Below are 16902 nucleotides of genomic sequence, written 5' to 3'. Positions count from 1 at the left end.
TTTACTTTTCTACTTGGCGAGATGTGGCCTTCTGTACAAGGATCTTTTTGCGGTCTGTGTCCAGTTTTGGCCTAGTGAGAACCACCTTGCTGGGGTGAATGCCTTCATGCACAGTTGTGCCATTAGCCTTTTCCTGCTGCACCCGTTCAGTGTAGAGGACATATTTCTTCCTGTAAACCCGGACTACTTTGCCAGTTTGCTGACCTTTATAGTGTCCTTGTATAACCTGAACATCATCCTTTCGGATGGGCATTGATTGAACATTGTACTTGTCTCTCAGCTCTTTGGAAAGAAGGGAAGACAAAAATCTTCCTGTGAATGTGGGAAGGTGCATTGAAATGCCTTTTGTGGTTTTTACTTTGGTCAGAAGTCACAAAGGGATTGAACTTCATTTTGGCTGTTCCCACTTCAGTCATGGCCACAAAAGGGAAGAAAACTATATACACACCGCTTCTAGTTCTGTACCTACATTTTATTTTATTTTATTTATTTTTCTTCTCATCTTCTTGATATGGATACTTAACTAATTTTCAGCCTTTCTTATTTTCTAATATATACATTTAAGGTTGTAGGTATTAAGGCTATTGGCATTTCTATAGTTTTAACTGCATCCACCAAGTTTTGATATGGTTTATTCTTGTCTTCACTAAATTCAAGATTATTTTCTGATTTCTATTGTGATTTCTCATAAGTTATTGAAAAAGATGTGGCCTAATTTTAAAATTACCTTCATTGTTATTGATTTCTAGTTTACTTGAATTGTTGTCAGAGAACTTACCTTGAATTACTTAATTATTTGAAACCTTCTTGGGTCTTTTCATGTTATGTGGTTTTATTTGGTAAATGTTCCATGTGCAGTTGATAAGAACATGTATCTTTTTTTTTCTGTTAGTTACTCAGAAAAGTGTATTAAATATTAAATTCTCCTGTGATTGTGAATTTATCTATTCTTATATTCTGTCAATCTTTATATCTTGAGCTACATTTTTAACCTTACAAATTTAAAGATCTTATATTTTCCTAGTATAGTAAGCCTTTTATCATTATGAAATAAGTCATACTTTATATCTAGTAATGATTTTTGCCTTAAAGCCTCCTTTGTTCGATATTGGTACACCTACATCATGACTGCTTTGGTTAGTGTTCTAACGGTATTTCTTTTTCAATTCTTTTACTTTGTCTTTCTATCCTTATATGTAAGTTGTATCTCTTGCAAGCAGCCTATAGTTAACTTTTCTAAGTACGGCCTGATGATCTTTATCTTTAATTGATACGCTGATTTTAAGTACATTTAAGGCTGTTTTGAGTAGTAGTTTTCTACTTGATTCATCATTTTATATTCCCCTTTCTTTCTTGCCTTCTTTTGGCTCAATAAAGTATTTTTAAGTGCCATTTATACCTCTCCATTCATTAGCCTGCTATTTATACTTTGTTTTGTTTTGTTTTATTTTGTTTTTTTTGAGACGAAGTCTTGCTCTGTTGCCTAGGCTGGAGTGCAGTGGTGCAGTCTCAGCTCACAGCAACCTGTCTTCCAGGTTCAAGCGATTCTCCTGCCTCAGCCTCTTGAGTAGCTGGGATTACAGGCGCCCGCCACCACGCCCAGCTAATTTTTGTATTTTTAGTAGAGACAGGGTTTCACCATGTTGACCAGGCTGGTCTCGAACTTCTGACCTTGTGATCCACCCACCTTGGCCTCCCAAAGTGCTGGGATTACAGGCGTGAGCCACCACGCCTGGCCTGTACAGTCTTTATAATTTTTTTTCTTTGAGGCAGGGTCTCACTCTTTCAGTTGTCCAGGCTGGAGTGCAGTGGTGCGAAGCATAGCTCATTGCAGCCCCAAACTCCTGGGCGCAAGTGATTCTCCTGCCTCAATTTCCCAAGTAGCTAGGAGTACAGGTGCCCACCACCATGCCTGGCTAAATTTTTATGTTTTATTTTTTAAAGACAGGATCTTGCTATGTTGACCTTAAACTCCTGGCCTCAAATTATCCTCCTGCCTTAGCCTCCCAAGTAGCTGGGACTGCAGGTGTGAGCCACCATGCGTGACGCTTTTCTCCTTGCTAGTGCCCTTTGATGCACAAAGGTTTTATTTTCATTTATTTATTTGTTTTTTTGAGACACAGTCTTGCTCTGATGCCCAGGCTGGAGTGCAGTGGTGCAGTCTCAGCTCACAGCAACCTGTCTTCCAGGTTCAAGCAATTCTCCTGCCTCAGCCTCTGGAGTAGCTGGGATTACAAGCGTGTGCCACCACCCCTGGCTAATTTTTGTATTTTTAGTAGGGATGGGGTTTTGCCATGTTGGCCAGGCTGGTCTCAAACTCCTGGCCTCAAGTGATCCGCCCCCCTCAGCCTCTCAAAGTGCTGGGATTACAGGCGTGAGCCACCGTGCCCAGCCTTCACAAAAGTTTTGAATTTTAATAGAGTGCCATTTATGTTTTTTTCCTTTGGTTATTTGTAGCTTTTCGTGTCAAATTTAAGATACCGTTGCCAAATCCATAGTCATGAAGCTTGTCCCTTATGTTTTTCTTCTAGGAGATTTATAGTTTTAGTCCTTAAATTGAAGTCTTTGATGTGATTTAATTTTTGTATATGGTATGAGGTGAAGGTCTGAATTCTTTTTTTTGTTTTCTTTTTTTAAAGTTTTTTGAGACAGAGTTTCACTCTTGTTGCCCAGGCTGGAGTGCAGTGGTGGAATCTCGGCTCACTGCAACCTCTGCCTCCTGGGTTCAAGCAATTCTCCTGCCTCAGCCTTCTGAGTAGCTGGGATTATAAATGTGTGCCACCATGCCCGGCTAATTTTTGGTTATTTTAGTAGAGACAGGGTTTCACCATGTTGGCCAGGCTGGTCTTGAACTCCCGATGTCAGTTGATCCACCCGCCTCAGCTTCCCAAAGTGCTGGGATTACAGGCTTGAGCCACCGCGCCCGGCTTTGAATTCATTTTTTAACCTGTGTATATCCACTTCGGCTAGAACTATTTATTGAAGAGACTGTTCTTGCCTCATTGAATGGTACTGGCATTCTTGTCAAAAATCAATGGATGATAAATATATGTGTTTACTTCTGAACTCTCACTAGTGTCTCTGTCCTTTTGCCAATATATCATACTGTTTTGATGTGTGTCAATGATACTTTATGTCAAGACACATTGAAATGATTAGATAGCCATTAGAATTAGTTATTTGTGTGTCACTTAATGTCACCTCACAAATTGCTGGTGGTACATGTCATACTTAGAAGACACTGCACATTTTTATAAAATATATACTTTTGCATCACTGGGCAGCAAACTAGGCTCAAATACTCATCATCATCACATTTATCAGCTTGAAAATGCTTGGCAGAGAACATTCAGTGGATGGGTTAAAAACGTGGAGTGAAGTACATTGGTCTTGGGCACAAAAGTGAGAAAGAGACAACTGTCTTTATTGTGTTAATTTTCATAAAATTATTATTTAGGAGAACAACCAGTCTTTCTATCCCATGACTAAGACAAAGGGCCTTATCAGCTTTAGGGAGATTGTGGTTAAGTAAACATTAGAGTTTTTTACTGTGGAAAATAATGCATAGTGCATATAAACCTTTAATGCCTTTATCACTCACGGACTTCACTGTGGTGGGAGGAGTGCTGTGACCTGTGGAAAGTCGTGGAAATTTCAGGGATTGCAGTCGTGATGGCTATGATTCCAGATGGAGTCACAGTTTACAATTTAGTGCAGGAGTTGGCAAGTATTCTTTCTGTCAAGGGTCAGATGGTAAATGTTTTAGGCTTTGTAGGTTGTACGGCCTCTGTTGTAACCACTCAGATCTGCTATATGCCTGAGTTTCAGCAAACCTTTGTGTACCAAAAAGGCTAGGCCATAGTTACTTGACCCCCAATCTAGAAGAAAAGACAGGAAGAGAAAAGAAAGTTATGTATTATAGCACTTTACTTTTGAGTAAACTATATTGATATGTAACACACAGAGAAGAGCAGAAATTGTGGTTGGTTCAATGAATTTTTCACAAAGAGAACTCACTTACATAGTCAGCACCTAGATTAAGAAAGAAGACAGTGGCACCTGACCGTGTGCGGTGGCTCACACCTGTAATCCCAGCTCTTTGGGAGGCCGAGACGGCAGATCATGAGGTCAGGAGATCGAGACCTTCCTGGCTAACATGGTGAAACCCCGTCTCTACTAAAAATACAAAAAAGTTAGCTGGGCGCGGTGGCAGGGGCCTGTAGTTGTACCTACTCGGGAGGCTGAGGCAGGAGAATGGCGTGAACCTGGGAGGCGGCGCTTGCAGTGAGCCGAGATTGCATCACTGCACTCCAGCCTGGGTGACAGAGTGAGACTCTGTCTTAAAAAAAAAAGAAGAGAAAAGAAAAGAAAGAAGAAAGTGGCACCCTAAGAAATCTTAATTGTGCTCCATCCCAGTAAGGACCCTCCTCATTGCGACTAGCCACTTTCCTGATTTCTAACAACATAGGTTAGTTTTGCTTATTTGTTGAACTTTTGAAATAAAATGAAACCATACAGATTGTTTTCTTACATCTGGCTTCTTTTGGTAAAAATGTGAGATTCATCCATGTTTTTGTGTAGAGCAGAAGTTTGCTCATTCTCACTGTTTATTAGTATTCCATCATAAAATCTGCTGCAACATATTTGCCCATTCTGTTGTTGGAGGGCATTTGTGTTGTTTTTTGTTGCTGCTGTTATAAATTGGGCTACTGTGAATGTTTTAAACATGGCTTTTCAGTGCACACACACATTTCTGTTGGAGATGTACCTAGGAGTGGAACTGCTGGATTATAAGTTATGCATGTATTTAGCTTTAGTTGATGCTGCTAAATAGTTTTCAAGAGTGGCTATAGCAATTTTCATGCTCTCTGGCAGTATATGAGATTTCCGGTTACTTCATCTCCTCATTGATCTGTGGTATTGTCTGTCTTTTTAATTGTAGCCATCTGATGGGTATGCACCTTCAAAAGTATTTTAAAAGTTATTTCACATTTACGATGTAACTTGGATCTTAACAACCCTGTGAGTAGGTAGGACAGAAATCATTATCCTTATCTTTGGGTGAAGAATCAGGCTGAGAGAGTTTATTCGGCTTGCTGGAGACTCACAACTCCTAACTTGGCAGGAATGAGACTCACCCTCAAGTCGTCTGACTCCAAGTGCTGTATTTATCAGTGTCTTCCCAGTCTCTGCCGTGTATCCATATTTTGATGTACAGATACCCACCTTTCAAGATGCATGTTTTATTGAAAATGGGGACAGAATCTCAGAATGGGCTCTCCACAGTTCTCTGTGGCGCTTTTTAGCTCTACTTGATCTAAAAGTTAATATGTGTATTGTTTTGATGTTCACACAAATTGTATGTTTGTAGAGGTGAAAACAGAATAATGACAGCAAACAAAACAAGAAATTATGATATATATAGAAAATTAGGCCGGGCGCGGTGGCTCAAGCCTGTAATCCCAGCACTTTGGGAGGCCGAGACGGGCGGATCACGAGGTCAGGAGATCGAGACCATCCTGGCTAACACGGTGAAACCCCGTCTCTACTAAAAATACAAAAAACTAGCCGGGCGAGGTGGCGGCGCCTGTAGTCCCAGCTACTCCGGAGGCTGAGGCAGGAGAATGGCGTAAACCCGGGAGGCGGAGCTTGCAGTGAGCTGAGATCCGGCCACTGCAGTCCAGCCCGGGCTACAGAGCAAGACTCCGTCTCAGAAAAAAAAAAAAAAAAAAAAAAAAAAAAATTAGTTTTTTGCATTGTCAACGGAAGCACTCTACTTTGCCATATGCTGCTGGGTCATTTTTAGAAAGGCCCTGCTACTTTCAGGTCCTGAGCCTAGAATTCTTAGAGTTCTGGTTAAAGTGAGACTATAGACACTTGAGGTGTTATTTTGTTGTTATTTAATATGCTGTGGTTTTGTTCAATTTGGGTACTGTGTGTGTAGTGCCTGAACATACATCTACCCAAGTTTGTAGTCTTTCTTTAGAAATACAAATTTAGGCCGGGCGCGGTGGCTCAAGCCTGTAATCCCAGCACTTTGGGAGGCCGAGACGGGCGGATCACGAGGTCAGGAGATCGAGACCATCCTGGCTAACACGGTGAAACCCCGTCTCTACTAAAAAATACAAAAAACTAGCCAGGCGTGGTGGCGGCGCCTGTAGTCCCAGCTACTCGGGAGGCTGAGGCAGGAGAATGGCGTAAACCCGGGAGGCGGAGCTTGCAGTGAGCTGAGATCCGGCCACTGCACTCCAGCCTGGGCGACAGAGCCAGACTCCGTCTCAAAAAAAAAAAAAAAAAAAAAAAAAAGAAATACAAATTTATAGGTAGTCAAGCAAGTATTTCAAAGGGAGTTGATGTTTCTTTAAAAAATGAGGGATACAGGCCGGGTGTGGTGGCTCACGCCTGTAATCCCAGTATTTTGGGAGGCCGAGGTCGGCGGATCACGTGAGGTCGGGAGTTCGACACCAGCCTGATCAACATAGAGAAACCCCATCTGTACTAAAAATACAAAATTATACAGGTGTGGTGGCGCATGCCTGTAATCCCAGTTACTCGGGAGGCTGAGGCAGAAGAGTTGGTTGAACCTGGGAGGCGGAGATTGCGGTGAGCAGAGATCACGCACCGTTGCACTCCAGACTCCAGCCTGGGCAACAAGAGTGAAACTCTGTCTCAAAAAAAAAAAGAAGTGATGCTATTCAAAACATCTTACTTTTCCTGTTGAATACAGGTTGGGGTGAATTTTCCATATGAGTTACATTTCATTTCCTTGAGTACCCACTTATGAGTACATACATTTGAATAGATAATTGGTAAAATTCAGAAAGGGCAGGGGTCTTCTCTGGTTCTCCCTACTTCTCAGTGCAGGTGCTTTTTGAGTGACAGGTGAGTGCTCCTTCTTGGAAGAAAGCAGGTGCCTGTGGCTGGTGCTGTTACCCAGTCTGAGCATTTGGCTTTCTGAGGGACTCTACAAGGAAAATAATGCAGACTTATTTCAGCCAGCTCCTGGGAACACCACGTGGCCCAGGTATGTGTGTATAAAATAAAATAGTCAAAAGGTACTTAACAAGCTGGAAAAATTCAATCTAATGTAGGCAGTTTTGAGGTGGAGGGCATGAGCCAGTGAGACTGAAAGGTGGGAATCAGATAAATTGGTTTTGGGAGCTTCAGACAACTGGGAAGAGGTTAAAAAAAAAAAAGCCATAAGCGCCAATCTATCTCCAAATATTTAACGTGTATTTGTTAGGTACACATTACATGCCAGGCTTTGTGAAGCAGAAAGGGTTCCAGGATCCAAACACTTCAGAGTTTTACCTGATAAAGTCCAACTGTGTTAAAACCTGAATGCTGACAAATGTGGGAGAAGCAGTAGAAACAGGGAAGAAAGTAGAAGGGACTTTTAAATAAAAGAAGAGGCCAGGCAGAGTGGCTCACTCCTATAATCCCAGCACTGTGGGAGGCAGAAGTGGGCGGATCACGAGGTCAGGAGTTCCGGACCATTCTGACTAACACGGTGAAACCCCGTCTCTACTAAAAATACAAAAATTAGCCCGGCGTGGTGGCGTGTGCCTGTAGTCCCAGCTACTCAGGAGGCTGAGGCAGGAGAATCACTTGAACCTGGGAAGTGGAGGTTGCAGTGAGCCAAGATTGTGCCACTGCACTTCAGCCTGGGCTGCAGAGGGAGACTGCGTCTCAAAAAAAAAAAAAAAAAAAAAAAAAAGAAAAGAAAAAGTAAAGAAGAGACCAGGCGCAGTGGCTCACGCTTGTAATCCCATCACAGGGAAGAAGGTAGAAGGGAGTTTTAAATTAAAGAAGAGGCTGGGCACGGTGTCTCACGCCTGTAATCCCAGCACTTTGGGAGGCCAAGGCAGCATCAGGAGTTTGAGACCAGCCTAACCAATGTGGTGAAACCCTGTCTCTACTAAAAATGCAAAAATTAGCCAGGCATGGTGGCACAGGCCTGTAATCCCAGCTACTCCAGAGACTGAGGCAGGAGAATCGCTTGAACTTGGGAGGCGGAGGTTGCAGTGAGTGGAGATCGCACCACTCAACTCCAGCCTGGGTGACAGAGTGAGACTCCATCTCAAAAAAAAAAAAAAAAAAGGAAAAGTAGAGAAAGGATGGTAGAGATAACCTAAAGTGATAGCAATTTGGAGTGGCCTGATGCCTGTCAGGTGTTCCAGGCGTACTTGTGACGACAGCATCTGGTCTCAGGATGAGAGTGTGGGAGCAGTGTGCGTGCCTGGCCAGAGGGCTGTTGTCTCGGAGAAATAGGGGATGACGGAGTAGGGTTCTGAGGGTGGTGCACACTAAGAGCAGAGTGAGGAAGATCAACCATATTTTAGAACGATTTTTATTCAAAATGTAAAAACAAAAAAAGCTTGGGGGTTAGCTCAGTTATTTTAGAAAGTACTCAGAAACTGAAACTGTTATATCTCTCATTTTAATATGAAATACATCATCAAGATTTATGGATAACTGAGATTTTAAATGCACACTGCTGAAGAGTTTGTCATAAGAGGCCAATCTGAGTTAACTCCATGGAATGCTGTAAGTGCAGTCAGTTTGTTGGAACTCAGCATACAGTAAATAGACATTTTCTATAGATTAATGTAGGGTCTCTAGGCGGGGCATAAAAGAACTTTGCCAGTAAGATTTAGCTAGTTAGCCTGATTGCTGGGCCTGATCGGGGTAGAAAAGCAATTTTTAAGGTAGCTTATCTAGTTCCAAGTCATGACAAACCAGGCCTGAATACAGTCATGGAATAGCAGGATTATGGAGTGATGGGTAGGGCATTGGATAAAGAGATGGCCCTGGTCCTAAGTTATTGGCAGGCCCTTGTCCCAGTAGCTACAGGAAACATTGTCTTATTTATTCCACACAACTCTGAGATAGGCTTTCTTATTTTTGGAGTGGTAGACAGCTATTATTCTATTTAGAATATTTATGTAAAAACTTGAACTGATTTTGAAACTAGTCTCTACTTAAGGCAAACAAAGCTGCTCATTGTGCAATCCGTTTTTGTTTAATTTTGATAGTTTAAAGTTCTTGGTAGCAGAAAGGGTGAATCAAGTGAACAGTGGTCGTATTTTTATGTGTGAGGTGGCTGTGTGGGTAAACTGCTTGGAATTCTACATATGCATCCCCTGTGTGCAGTGAACTCTTACGGTGACCTACCCTCTGTCTTCTTAGGGGGCAGAAACAGAGCTGAAAAGTACTATTCTAGATCTTGGATTTGATAACAGTTAAATGCAGGCAGTTTTGTGCGTATTTTGGTATGTGTGTTTGTGCAGGAGTGGCAGAGAATACGTATTCTGACTTGGGAGGCATTAGGAATGTCTCCTGCTAAAAATCTCAAGTCCTTCTTTTAGCTGCCTTTTAAAAAAATGCAGCTGGGGCTGGGCACGGTGGCTCATACCTGAAATCCTAGCACTTTGGGAGGCAGAGGCAGGTGGATCACGAGGTCAGGAGATCGAGACCAGCCTGACCAACATGGTGAAAGCCCGTCTCTAGTAAAAATACAAAAATTAGCCAGGTGTGGTGGTGCACGCCTGTAATCCCAGCTACTTGGGAGGCTGAGGCAGGAGAATCACTTGAACCCGGGAGGTGAAGGTTGCAGTGAGTGGAGATTGCACCGTTGCACTCCAGCCTGGGTAACAGAGCGAGACTCTGTGTTTTAAAAAAAAAAAAAAAAAAGCAGCTATCCCCCAAAAGGCCATCTCCATGAAGAGGCAGTCATTCATTTGATCACATCTTTCTTTGATCACTGGTCCCCTAATGGATTTGATGACCTCTGTGGCTGCAGAGACCCCTGCACAACGGAGGTGTGTGGAGACATGTGTGCATATGTGCAGGTGTGGGTATGCTGTTCCAGCAGGGTCCACAGTCTCCTGCAGCCTTGCTGGGGCTCCTCTCAGTTAAAAGCCCTTATTTAAGGATTCATTAATTAAAGAGACTCTGTCTCTTTTTAAAAAATAGAGACAGAGTCTCGCTATATTGCCCAGAATGGTCTCAAACTGGCCTCAAGCAGTTCTTCTGCCTTTGTCTTCCAAAGTGCTGGTATTACAGGCATGAGCCACCATGCCCAGTCAGGATGCATTAATTTAATAGACCTCTTTCTGAACAACAGATACTCTGGGGACCAGAAATTTGAATGAACTTGAAGGCAGGATGGACCAAAGGTGTTATTTGAGGCCTGGGACACTGCCCAGAAAGGGCTGACTCTGAGCAGAAGGAAAGCAAGCGAAGTGGGGACAGTGGAGGCCACCACGTCCTGGCAGGAAGGTGCCAGGGTGGAAGGTGCTTCTGCAGAGCGAAGGGAACTGGCTCCCTGTACAAAGGTGTGCCCCTAGGCAGAGCGAGAGTCTAGACTGCCATTGGGTTTCAAAATTATGCTCAGTGTGGACACTGAAACCATGTTGTTTTTAAACAATTTTCCAGTCATATTTTAATTTGAATTACTCTTTTAAGTTTGTGTCTGAACCAAATTAATATTGTGTTATATCACTGTTTGGAAGAAGAGACTCACTGAAATTATTATGTTTTGAGTTTGTTAAGGAGCAAAGTCTTGCTTCTTAAGATAACTCTTTTTCTGGAAAAGTCTTAATTCATAAGTAAATCAACGTCATTTTTCCTTCTTTTTTTTTTTTTTTGAGATGGAGCCTCCCTCTGTTGCCCAGGCTGAAGTGCAGTGGCACAATCTTGGCTCACTGCAACCTCTGCCTCCTGGGTTCAAGTGATTCTCCTGCCTCAGCCTCCCTAGTAGCTGGGATTACAGACGTGCGCCATCAAGCCTGGCTACTTTTTGTATTTTTCGCAGAGAGGGAGTGTTTACCATGTTGCCAGGCTGGTCTCAAACTCCTGACGTCTGGTGATCCACCTACCTCGGGCTCACGAAGTGCTGGAATTACAGGCATGAACCACTGTGCCTGGCCTCAACATCATTTTTCAATTTTAAATATATAGTTCATGTCTCCTAGGGTTTTATCTATCAATTTCAGTTAATTCCTTCTCATTTTTGGTCAACATATTAAGTATTTTCAACATAGAGGCTGTGAAAATTGTTTTATCGTCCTGAGATAGCTTTTTAATTTTGCATTTCAGAAATTAAGTTGAGGAACTCTTTTATTAATGTACTCAGCTTTTAGGTTAAAACACTTGTAACTGTGTTCTTAAAATCCAGTTTTCAGCTGGGTGCGGTGGCTCAAGCCTGTAATCCCAGCACTTTGGGGGGCCGAGACGGGCAGATCACGAGGTCAGGAGATCGAGACCATCCTGGCTAACACGGTGAAACCCCGTCTCTACTAAAAAATGCAAAAAATTAGCCGGGCGTGGTGGCGGGCGCCTGTAGTCCCAGCTACTCAGGAGGCTGAAGCAGGAGAATGGCGTGAACCCGAGAGGCGGAGCTTGTAGTGAGCTGAGATCCAGCCACTGCACTCCAGCCTGGGCAACAGAGCGAGACTCCGTCTCAAAAAAAAAAAAAAAAAAAAAAATCCAGTTTTCAACAGACATTTTATTTGTCTCTTCCTAACCTCTAAACTATTTCTTACCATATTACACAGTTTTCCAAGGGAATTGTATATCAATTGCTATGGTCCCAACAATCATTTTATTTTAATTTATTAATTTTTTTTTGAGACGGGGTCTCGCTCTGTCACCCAGGCTGGAGTGCAGTGGTACAATTTCAGCTCACTGCAAGCTCCGCCTCCCGGGTTCATGCCATTCTCCTGCCTCAGCCTCCTGAGTAGCTGGGACTACAGGCGCACACCACCCCCGGATGGTTGGGTTTTTTTTGTATTTTTAGTAGAGACGGGGTTTCACCATGTTAGCCAGGATGGTCTTGATCTGCTGACCTCGTGATCCGCCTGCCTTGGCCTCCCAAAGTGTTGGGATTACAGGCATGAGCCAACATGCCCGGCCCCAACAATCATTTTATTTGGGCCTGGGAAGTCATAAAACATTTGCTATTAGTTTTAGTGTAGAAATTTTGAAAGTATGGTCTTTGAACAGGATGTGAACATAGTTAAGAATAAATGGAATAAAAATTATGCGTATCTTTTTCTTAGTAGATGCACTTTTTATGTATGAAATTGCAGTCTTTTGAATTGCATTGTATTTCTTGAAGCCGGAATTTGCCTTTTCTCAAGGTTCTGCCAGAATAATGTTTGCAGCTGTTGCTGACTTCCTCCACCCTGTCTCTGTGCCCCTCCCACGTGGGCTTCACCTACCTCCTGTCTGTTAGAATCTCCAGGTCCTTGCTACAAGGCAGATTCAACCTTCCACCAGGAGACTTTTGGCAGAAATGGGAACTGCAGGCTGTTTTCTCAAAACAAAGATTTCAAGGTCTATAGAACATTTCGAGTGCCTGTGTTTACCACACAGACTCGTGAGAACAAGGGGCTTTCCTGAGCTACTTGGTTCTTCAGCTTACCCCGTACTCTACTCCCAAATTTCTGAAGTCTGATATTTTTGGGTCAAATTTGATACAAGTAACTGTGTGCAACGTATTTCTGGTCTTCACATAGCAAAGTATATTACATATTTATGTCCAAATTATAATACTTGAAGTATATTTATTTTAAAAAATTGTAGAGATTTAGGGCATCTTTATTTTATGGCATTTTAGACGAGTTTTGTGATTATCCTGTTATTTGTCGTATATAGTCTTACTTGAAAATACTTTTTTTTTTTTTTTTTGAGATAGAGTCTCGCTCTGTCCCCCAGGCTGGAGTGCAGTGGTGTGATCTCAGCTCATTGCAAGCTCTGCCTCCCGGGTTCACACCATTCTCCTGCCTCGGCCTCCCAAGTAGCTGGAACCAGGTGCCCGCCACCATGCCCAGCTAATTTTTTGTATTTTTAGTAGAGACCGGGTTTCACCTTGTTAGCCAGGATGGTCTCAATCTCCTGACCTCGTGATCTGCCCGCCTCGGCCTCTCAAAGTGCTGGGATTACAGGCGTGAGCCAACCCGTCTGGCCGAAAATACTTTTAAGTTAAAAGCACTTTACCTGGGTGGGTTTATAGAAACTCTTTGTAAAAATTGAGGATTGTCTGAGGCATTGCAATCTCTTGTCTTCCTGAACCTCCTAAGCTATGTCTATATATGAGAGAGCAAAGGTTTTATTTTTAAGAGACAGGGTCTTGCTCTGTGGCCCAGGCTGGGGTGCAGTGGTGCGATCATAGGTCGCACTACAGCTTGAATCTCTTGGTCTCAAGAGATCCTTAGCCTCCCGAATGGGTAGGACTACAGGTACGTGCCACCATGCCTAGCTAATTTTAGTAGAGATGGATTCTCACTGTGCTGCTCAGGCTGGTCTTGAACTCCAGGCCTCAAACAATTCTCCTGCCCTTGTCTTCCCGAAGTGCTGAAATAAAAGGCATGAGCCACTGCACGTTTTCTTTTTGACTTAATCTGGTTTTGCAGCAGTTTTTCTTTTTGACTTAATCTGGTTTTGCAGCAGTTTTGAGAGACATTGAGTTTGTGAATTAGCATTTAAAGGCTTTAATATTTCTACTAGAGTTTTGTTTACTGAGTGATTTAAGAAACAACGTGTATTATTGATAGAATCTTAAAGTGATTTGGAGGTGAAATGCCTCAGTGGTTTGTAGTGACTTTGAAACACTATTCAGTAGGTTCACATGGTTTAAGAAGCATCATTATGGCTTTTGTGTGTTTTGGTGTGTGTGTGACTGTGAAGCCTCAGGAATTTAGTTTAAGCTTCTGAAGAGCCAACCAATAAGTATTTAGAATTCTGTTGTCCCATATCTTAGTAATCTCAACGTTTCTCATTTCTAACTTTAAAACATGTCAATTTAAAAAATTCAGTATATCATTAATTTCATCTAAATCTCTCATAAATCTCTGATAAAATTTTGTTTTTAAACAATAACCAATAATTTGGTTTTATTTATGTGATGAGAATAACAACTGGTATTTATTGTCTATACTTATGCAATTTTATAGATGGAGTTTTAACATTGAATGCGGAGAACACTAATTATGCCTATCAAGTTCCAAACTTCCATAAATGTGAAATCTGTCTACTATCTTTTCCAAAAGAATCCCAGTTTCAACGCCACATGAGGGATCACGAGCGAAATGACAAGGTATGTATTTTCAAAGGTGATGTCAGGAATGTGAGCGTTGAAACTGGAGGTATTGTAAAAATGAATAAGTAAAATCAAAACTTTTAATTTAGATTCCTAAATAGTAGAACATTTTATGTTGTACAAAGAAATATTTTGGCCTTTTTAAAAGTTAGAATTTATTTGATAAGATGAGAGAGTGAGAGCTTGTCCTGGTGAATTTGTATATTGAAGTTATTTATTTGTGGACAAATAATTATTTTAAAAATATGACTTTTTAAAAGTAGTTTCAATTTCCTGTATGACTGAACATAGAAGTGGTGTGTTTGGAAGTATTTTTCTCCAGTGGAGAGTTTTATCTTTAAGTGATCTTGCATTAAAAAATGGTATTATAGATGTCTTAGGTTGTATTTCAGGAGGGAGCAAATATTAAATACTATCTTAAATAGAAATTTGAACTCTTTTTTGCAGTACCTCTTGTGGGATATGTCAAGAATTTTAGTGCCTTAATGGAATGATTTGCCTGATAGATGGAAAGTGGCAGTTAAAACTATAATTAAAAAAGTGATTGTCAACTTTTCTCTAGGTAGGAGCTTGTAAGCTAGTGAGCCATTTGAGACCAGAAAAACACCAGGACCTCCTTTAGAGAACGGGATATGACCGTCTCAGGCTTGACTTTCAGCACAAATGGTGCTGCTATAGCTATGATAATATATAAATATAATATACCAGTATGCACCAGTATTATTTTCTCAGGTTTGACAATCTGAAGATACTGACTTATTCCTCATTAGGATCTTGTCACTTCAGAGAGAAATACCAGTGATTATCTTTTTACAATTGAATAGAAGAATACCTTCCATTTTGGGAAAATCTTAGACCTAGATAAGCAACTCTGTTAAAATCTAGTAAAATTTTGTATGATTATTTTACTTGAAGTGTTTTTTTTTTTTTTTTGAGATGGAGTTTCACTCTGTTGCCTGGACTGGAGAGTAGCACCATCTTGGCTCACTGCAACCTCCTCCTCCCAGGTTCAAGCGATTCTCCTGCCTCAGCTTCCCAAGTAGCTGGGATTACAGGCACATGCCAGCACACCTGGCTCATTTTTATATTTTTAGTAGAGACGGGCTTTCGCTATGTTGGCCAGATTGGTCTCAAACTCCTGACCTCAGGGCGATCCACCCACCTCGGCCTCCCAAAGTGCTAGGATTACAGGCGTGAGCCACTGGCCCCAGCCTGCTTGCAGTGATTTTGTTTATAATAGTGGAGTTGGTCAGAAATGGGAAAAATCCAACTTAATGAGTTGAAATTTTTCAGACTACAATCCAATAAATTTATATGCATTTTTTTTTTTTTTTAAAGATTCATCATAAACTCTATTATTTCAATGAATTAGAAGAGTTTGACAGAGAAAATGTTTGGAAGCAAATGCTGAGAATACATTATTAGAATATGTTTCTTTCTCTGTGTGTTCATTTAACACCAGTATCCATACACCCTTAGAAACGACAAATGTAAGCATGCATATTTAGACATTCAACACAAACCCATGTCTTGCAAACACATGGAGAAAGAAACTTTTTTTTTTTTTTTTGGGACAGAGTCTCGCCCTGTTGCCCAGGCTGGAGTGCAGTGGTGCAACCTTGGCCTCCCAGGTTCAAGCGATTCTCTTGCCTCAGCCTCCCAAGTAGCTGGGACTATAGGCGCCCGCCATCTTACCTGGCTAATTTTTGTATTTTTAGTAGAGATGGGGTTTCACCATGTTGGCCAGGCTGGTCTCGAACTCTTAAGCTCAAGTGGTCTGCCCGCCTCGGCCTCCCAAAGTGCTGGGATTACAGGCGTGAGCCACTGTGCCTGGGCACAGAAGTATGTTTTAATAACACGTTTTAAAGGTTATCTTTGAAAGGTGTTTCATTGTCAAACACTTACACTCGTTGAAAGAAAACAGCTTATATACAGCATTTCTTACTAGAAATATTTCCTACGCGTATGTATGTGTTTTCATCCTTATAATCCTCTCAGTAATTCTATCAGGTGCTTGACTGTGTTTATTTTGGATTTATTGACTTATGGGCCAGAGGAGACTTCAGAAGTTTCTGTAGATTGTCTGTACATTATGGTACTTGTGAATATTTTCATAACATTTATTGAACAAGCATCTGTGAAAAGATTGTATTTCAGTGGCTTCTTCACTTTTCTCTCCAAATAGCCACATCGATGTGACCAGTGCCCCCAAACATTTAATGTTGAATTCAACCTGACACTTCATAAATGCACTCACAGCGGGGAAGATCCTACCTGCCCTGTATGTAACAAGAAATTCTCCAGAGTGGCTAGTCTCAAAGCGCATATTATGCTACATGAAAAGGAAGAGGTAATCGTCATCATTTTGCATATACTTTGTTAAATGATTGTTAAAATACATCTGATCATGAGTGAGGAGGATTTTAGGTATAAACTCGTTTTCAAAGCCTTTTGTGTAGATTTCAAGGAGCGAATTGTCATTAGATTTGCCTTGACGCCAGTTGACTGATAAAACATTTTATTTTCTGGCCCTGTCAATGCCTTAGGTTAGAGACATTTTAATGTGTAGTGTATCTGAAGGATCAAAATATATCCACATTGGCTGGCAGAGGCTCTTCCTGGCGCCTCACCCCCCTCTTTGTAAACAGAAACTAACTTTTATATGATTCTGCCGTGGCCAAAAGTAACTTTTCTGCTTCTGAACATGGTAGAATCTCCTTGCTTGCTCCTGGGTCCTCTGACCTTTGAGAATCTGAGGGAAGAGAATCATTTCATGATGGCCCCAAGCAGCTTATACA

The 16902-nt window shown here is 41.6% G+C and overlaps 1 protein-coding gene across 6 annotated transcripts in view; it reads left to right on the top strand.

Annotated features, from left to right (window-relative positions):
* ZNF236 (zinc finger protein 236) overlaps nucleotides 1-16902 on the top strand; it is a 147204-nt gene that overhangs the window by 11792 nt on the left and 118510 nt on the right. For 4 of the 6 annotated variants that reach the window (XM_037988020.2, XM_037988022.2, XM_037988024.2 and 1 more), the window contains exons 2-3: nucleotides 13959-14101; nucleotides 16290-16454. The exons of 1 other annotated variant lie outside the window; for it this stretch is intronic. In XM_037988020.2, coding sequence (XP_037843948.1) covers nucleotides 13959-14101; nucleotides 16290-16454 — 308 coding nt within the window. Of the gene's footprint in view, nucleotides 1-1057; nucleotides 4469-13958; nucleotides 14102-16289; nucleotides 16455-16902 lie in introns of those variants that run through there. One more of the 6 variants, XM_037988021.2, reaches the window with a different exon arrangement.

This window comes from Chlorocebus sabaeus, chromosome 18 (assembly GCF_047675955.1).
Source record: "Chlorocebus sabaeus isolate Y175 chromosome 18, mChlSab1.0.hap1, whole genome shotgun sequence".
NCBI classification, from domain to species: Eukaryota; Metazoa; Chordata; class Mammalia; order Primates; family Cercopithecidae; genus Chlorocebus; species Chlorocebus sabaeus.
This window is presented reverse-complemented; position numbering and strand designations above follow the sequence as displayed.